Source organism: Stylophora pistillata, chromosome 14 (genome assembly GCF_964205215.1).
Source record: "Stylophora pistillata chromosome 14, jaStyPist1.2, whole genome shotgun sequence".
In the NCBI taxonomy this organism is placed as follows: Eukaryota; Metazoa; Cnidaria; class Anthozoa; order Scleractinia; family Pocilloporidae; genus Stylophora; species Stylophora pistillata.
The window spans coordinates 5,332,379-5,339,147 of NC_142532.1; the positions used below are offsets into that span (position 1 = coordinate 5,332,379).

Genomic DNA, 6,769 nt, shown 5'->3' on the forward strand with positions numbered 1-6,769 from the left:
TCGAGTTAAACTTTCTGGGGATGGTACTAATATTGGCAAACGACTACATGTCATCAATGTTACCTTCACTGTCCTTGATGAAGGAACATTGGCTCAGGCAGCTGGTGGCAATCATTTGATAGCTGTTATAAAGGAGCCTGAAAACTATGAAACACTTTCCAAAGCATTGACAGACATCCGAAAAGATGTAGAATCTTTAAAACATTTGTCAGTGGGAACAGAGCAGTTTGAAATTGAGTGGTTCCTGGGAGGGGATTGGAAATTCCTTGCATGTGTTTGCGGTCTTGGTGCTGCCCATGCTACATACCCCTGTATTTGGTGTAAATGTCCCTTATATGACAAATATGATGGAAGAAAAGAATGGTCTCTCACTGATGTCTCAAAAGGAGCACGTTCAATTGAGGAGATTCAACAACAAGTGAATACAAGGTCAAGAACAGTGGAGAAGTACAATTCTAAACATGCTCCACTTTTTCCCTCAATTCCCATTGATCATGTTGTCATAGATTCACTGCACCTTTTTCTTAGAATTTCTGACAACCTTATTAACCTCGTCATTCAAGAGCTGCGACGTCAAGATGCACTTGACAAAAACAAAACTTTTAATGATGGTTTTAATAGATCAAAGTACAAGCACATGGCAGGCTGGGAGACTTATCTAAATGATACCCTCAAAATTCCCTTCAACTGGTTTGTCTGTAAGGATTCAAAGAAATTGAAATGGCGGGATCTAACAGGCCCAGAGAAACAGAAATTATTTAGGAACATTGATTTCACTAGGGTATTGCCCAATCACCAGAAATCTGATCAAATATCACAGTTGTGGAAACAGTTTCTAACAATTGCAAACATGTTGAGTTCCACTATTCCTCAACAGAGCAAAGAAGAAATTCAGGAGGCATCAAAATCTTTTCTGGAACAGTTTTTGAAATTGTATCACACTAAGCATGTTACTCCCTACATGCATGCACTGGTATGGCATGTGCCTGAGTTTATACAAATGTATGGTACTATCAGCTCCTTCACTCAGCAAGGTCTAGAGAAACTTAATGACAAAACAACAAAGGACTTCTTCAGATCTACCAATCAACGAGGAATGGATGCGTTAAAACAAATTGTGCAAAAAAGGAACAGAATTGAATATTTCGAGGATCTTGGCAGCCAAAGAGGCACAAGAAGTGTTACTTGTGGAAACTGTAAATTAGAGGGTCATAATATTAAGACCTGTTTATCCCCATGTAGCTCATGTGCATTTAAACCATGTTGTTCTCCCTTACATGTGATCAAATCAAACAGCAAATGGGTTACGAAATGTCAAAATGAGAATATATCGGTCTAGAGATAGATGATATGGAAGTACCTTAATAAATTGTTGTTGTTATATCAAATAAATAATTTTGCAGCCCTAAATTGTACACAATACAAGCACTAACAAATTATTATAATCTGTTATAAAAACTTGTCATAGATAAAGCTGAGATAGTGCCTATATCCCCCCGAGGAATAGGGATTATTGTTAGAATGGGCAACAACTCATCCTCTTTGGTCAACATTAATGCATTACATGTTTGATACTGTCAGAAACATTGTGGCTACTACTACTGTTAGGATGGGGGCGATTTCCACTCATTACTGTTGTATTCAGCCTTCACACCATCCCCACGAACAAATGTAAAAATGACTTCCAAGTCACTTTCAGTGTGGCTTTCTACAAGAGTATCGCCGACATAAACAAACTCTCTTACAGGCTTTTTTTCATGAAGCCAAAATCTTACAGTTGCAGGAATGACATAACAAAAGTCTCCATTTACATTTTGAATTCTCTCAAACCATTTACTACCAAGTAGATCGCATAAATGAGAGTTATCATCAACACAATGTACTTCCCGTCCTCTTGACTTTTTTACAAATCCAATATTTTGTAAATATGTTTTATAAATATCCATGTCAATCTGCATCTCAATTCGAACCTCCGGTGACTCCCTTTTGGTTGAAAATAGACTAAACTTTACTTCGCGGCCAAGGCGGTTGAATAAAGCTGAAGCCCTGTCAGACAAGGAATCTTCACTCGGTATGAATCGTGGTACCAAGCGACCAAGACTACTTTTGTCTCTGTCAACTAAGTCATCTCCATCTCTCCATTCATCAAAGTCACTTGAATATCCAATAAAGTGAATTTTCACTTTATTTTCTATTTTGTCTCGGTCAACAATCTGCAAAGAAAATATTATCTATATCTTAGGACTATTATGATTCACTTTGACGATATAACTTACGGTAATTTTTAGTACTTACTTGAAATGATCACGGATAAAATGTTCCTGAAATAAAATTATTTAAGAATCAAGTTTCAGAACGATCCCAGTTAAACCATGAGTATTTGAGGCGACGAAAATTCCCTTTTAGGTTAACTTGCTAAATATCAGTACTGTTATATTTACTTGCATAGCGGCAAGAAAGATGGGCCAAATAACTCTCACTAGCAACGGTCAACTATGCTATCAGGTATTCTGAAGTTGCTCCTTTCATGTTAAACCGAAAACTATGAAATTTGTAAATTCCTTTATCTCTTAATGAACTTATTTCTTTCGGAAGAAGTTAAAATTATTCAAAAGAAGTGTGGTTTTATACCGCATGTATTACGTTACGAGGAAATTTATCAACAAAGCAATCTCCTTACTTACCTCAATTGGATACATTTTCTCCTGATCAACTTTTTCCGGTTTTTTGGGACGTATCTTCTCGGCTTTGAGATGAATGTGGCTTTCTATTCCGAGATAAAAACCTTCCACGGGACGAGTGCGCTTTTCAGCCGCCATTTTTTCTGTCTACTTTGTTCAGCCCCAGAGCCCGCTCATTCAAACTGCGCATGAGCAGGACCAATTTTTCAGTCTCGAGCAAATGTCTCCATCAAAGGGGTAATTTTTTGGAATGCTAAGTTTTTTCAGAAACGAAAATTTGGTTTTGAAGCCTAACTAGACCCTATCAATTCAAATGACCTTTTAAAGCCTTCTTGAAATCACCAAGAGCTGCTCACTCGTTCAAGTTGATTGACGGAAACCAAACCACAGTTTGTTGCAGCACCAAAAACTTCCTGCACTTACAAAATCTCAACATACATATGTCTCATGGAGAAAAAGAATTTAATTTTAATTTTAATTTTTAATTTATTAGATTCGCCGACAGACAGGGACACGGAAACAGCTTGCGCCAATTACTGCGGGCCTAGTAAACCCACCCATCCCACCCCATTGGAGGACATCCACCACAAAGTAATCTCGCGCGTGGGAAAGTAACGTTTCCTACCCCTAACCCGGCAGGAGACGGGGCCTACGGTTTATTCGTTCTTATCCGAGAAGACTAGAATATCTATCCATTTTTTATGTTATAGAAAGGTAGCAAATTCTCCTCACTTATTTTAAGACCCTGAGTGTTGGTCTGGCCGGGGCTTGAACCCTCGACCTCCCGCACAACAGTCTGGCGCTCTACCAATGTATGTATGTATGTATGTATGTATGTATGTCTGTCTGTCTGTCTGTCTGTCTGTCTGTATGTATGTATGTATGTATGTATGTAAATCTTTATTTAAACACGGAAAATCATCAGTTACATAATAAAAACTAAGATTAATTAACTGCTTTACATGATTGCCGTGTGGGAATCCTATATATCGACTACGTTAAGATTTCGCCTAAAATGGTTAATGGATGAAGCATTTTTTAAGTTTTTGGGCAATTTATTCCATAATATGGCCCCGCTGTAAGAGAAGCTTCGTTTCAAATAATTGGTGTTTGGTTTGGACAAGGCCAGCCTTCCCTCAGAGTTTAAATTTTAAAGCACCTTTATTTCATTACAAAACCTTATTGAACACAACGAATATATGAACTACATATATCTGAACTGCGGTTGTAGAATCGTACAGGCCTGAATTTTTTCAGGTCTGATTTTCACTATTGCTTCAATAGTGCTCTTTACTGCGAGGATCGTGCGCAGATACGTTTCTATAACCGCAGTTCAGATATATGTATTTCAGATATTCGTTGTGTTTAATAAGGTTTTGTAATGAAATAAAGGTGCTTTGAAATAGCGTGCATTCAACTTACATCGACATTAAGATACATTAAATTAACGCGAACTTTGTAATATCGCGTTGATAAAGTGCTTTGTTAATTTTCCATAATAAGGTACATTACTGTTTTTAAAATTTACTTTCCTTCAATTTTCAAATGTAAGCCGTTACTTTTTAAGATAGCATGTCTTAGTTGGATCACATTCTAGTTTCAACTCCCCGCCCCCTCTACACAATTCCGGAACTGACCAAAAATCTCCAACAATTATTTGTCTTTTGAAAATGTATTTCGAATTGTTGGTCCGCATCTAAGTTTTAGAACCAAGCACTATCAGTTCTCTCGGTAAGTAAAAGGATTAATGTAACTACCTTGGTGTTGATAATGTCTCGGAGAGCTTCTTCAACTTCTGTCAAGTTTTTAATATCAACAGTTTGTACGAGAGGTCTACCAACGAACACTTCGGCGTAAGGATTTTGGGATGTTATCTGAAATAGAAAGATATAAAACAAGCAGCTCAACGTTTCCTCGAAACTTCTATTCAAGAGCAGTTTTCACACATTTGCATGATTTTTTTGTGAGAACGAATCGATCACCCACCCACTTTCCTGTGATAATATCATCGTGTTACAGATTTTAACTTCAGTTTATCATATGACCCGTTCGGCCTCGCTCGCGTAATGCCATAGAAAACCGTAATGAATCTGATTTCTGTAAGCGCCGAACGGGTTGACGAGATCATGAGCAGTCCGGAAAAAAGCCGTCCGGTGTTTTTGGTGAACCTGTACGGCTTTAATTAAATTCTGAAATATTTAGTTCAATCATTTGGTGTACTATGTATAAGCTAGTTACCAGGTATTTAGAGTCATTAAAGGATGTCTGAATTACCTTTCTACCCATTGGTTTACCACCGAAAAAGCCTCCGCTTCTGTCTCCGCTTCTGGGACATACTTATAATAAAAATTACATGAATGAATAGCGAAATAAAAATATAAATACAAATATAAATACGAATAGCAACTGCAAAAGAGGGATTACAGTTCTCCCGATGTTTAGCCCTGGAAACCGGAGGTAAAAGGACTTTATTTGCAAAGTTAAACTGATCGTGACTTCGAACCTACACTTGTAACAAGAACTATCCGGTCATTATTATAGCCTGCGGGGAGGGGTGGGATGATTTTGGGTGGATCACATGTCTTTTTGGATGAACGAAAAGGGAAATCAGTCGTCACCAAACAAGGTATAAAAGGATATATCAACAAAGTTGAAATGGTAAATTGGCCACCGTTACGATTACAAAAGCTGACGCTTCGAGCGTTAGCCCTTCGTCGGAGCGAATAGAGGAATTATGGGTTGTGTGTGCTTTTAAAGGCAGTTAAATGGAGCTACGTTATTGGTGGGAACATGGGAACGAGAAAAACCCGAATAAATTAGTGGAATGAAAAGCGTTCGTTGATCCCTGTGGGATTTATACTACCGGTTTGTCTGTCTACCTGTGTGACTGTCTGTCTCCTGTTTGTCTCCCCATCTGTCTGCTCGTCTGATATTCTGTTTGTCCACCGGCTCTGTCTGTACGTCCGTCTGTTTGTAGGTCTGTCTGCTCATTACTCCTGTCTACTAACTCTTTTATCTTTACGTCTGTTCTGCTATCTGTATATTTTTATCTCCAAATCGTCGATGTTGTTATTGCTCTTGCAGTTTTTGTTGTTGTTGAGATGGTAGTTTCTCTTTTTTTTTTTCACCAGCTTAGTTGTCGTTGTGAATATAAGCCATACAAATTTATCGTGAATAAACGCACATATATCGTGAATAATCTGGTCCAAAGTGTGCAGCTATGCTCTTCGCTCCCAGTATGTCAGTGAAAATGAGGCCCACTAAAAATCTTTCGCCAACCGTCGAATCAAGCGCTGTTCAGCCTGCTGATCAAATCACAAAGGAGGATGTTTTACAACGATTGCCATCTGAGTATAAACTAACTGAGAATCAGGGGCCTGTGAAATAAAAAAAAAAAACCTTCTTTACCTTAGAAATTCTTCTTTCCTTTGACCGATTACCAGTTCATGGCCTAAAATATACGAGGCAATTGTCAGGTCAGACCACTGCACCAGTTCCCCTATAGGCCTTCCTTTGAAGGCTCTGCTCAGAAACCTGTTCGCTTGTATTGCTTCCATGTAAACCAAAATCTATGAAAAATGAAGCGAGAGGAATTTTTCTTTTCATGCTTGGGATTGATACTTTGAAAACTCCATCGGAATAATAGCTTTTAAGAAATCGCGCGCTTGTTGAGCGAATGATTCTTTTTATAAAGTTATCAAAGGATTATTTAGAGTAAATGAAAAATCTGTTTCTTATGTTAGTATCCTTGTAATCTGGTGGTTCTAAGTCCAAGCTGTTCACCCTGTCACTCACTGGATTGTGAGTAACGATCGTCCCGGGTTCATCTCCATAGCAGCACTTTGTATATAGTCAACTGGCCTGCTTCCTGGCATTTGGGATTCTTAAAAGACTGTTTATTTACAATATTTCCAATGTGTTCGTATTGAGCCTAAAAGGCCTTATCAGGGAGTGGTTAATTAAGTCTTTATATACATGCATATGCACATTCCGCGCTTTTCACATGGCTTCAAAACGCCTTTACCTTTTTTTTTTTTCCTCCGACCATGTAGGTCCAGCCTCGATCCCAGTTCTTCAACAGCCTTTAT

General features: G+C 38.2%; 1 protein-coding gene and 1 long non-coding RNA gene across 3 annotated transcripts in view; one reads left to right on the forward strand and one right to left on the reverse strand.

Moving 5' to 3' along the window:
* The window catches only part of LOC148716210 (uncharacterized), an 8,852-nt gene extending 3,898 nt beyond the window's left edge, over window positions 1-4,954 (forward strand). The window contains exon 2 of the long non-coding RNA XR_015995490.1: window positions 3,175-4,954. This is a non-coding gene — a long non-coding RNA (uncharacterized LOC148716210). The remainder of the gene's footprint in view (window positions 1-3,174) is intronic.
* LOC148716211 (uncharacterized) lies at window positions 580-2,899 on the reverse strand. 2 transcript variants are annotated; one of them, XM_088745485.1, is made up of 3 exons: window positions 2,685-2,899; window positions 2,296-2,321; window positions 580-2,213 (listed from the first exon to the last, which is right to left on the reverse strand). In XM_088745485.1, exons 1-3 carry the CDS (start codon window positions 2,817-2,819, stop codon window positions 2,192-2,194), a joined length of 183 nt encoding a protein of 60 aa, XP_088601611.1. In that variant the 5' UTR covers window positions 2,820-2,899; the 3' UTR covers window positions 580-2,191. The 2 variants fall into 2 exon arrangements, with proteins under 2 accessions (XP_088601611.1, XP_088601610.1); XM_088745484.1 differs by lacking the exon at window positions 2,296-2,321.
* Window positions 4,955-6,769: the final 1,815 nt, after the last annotated feature.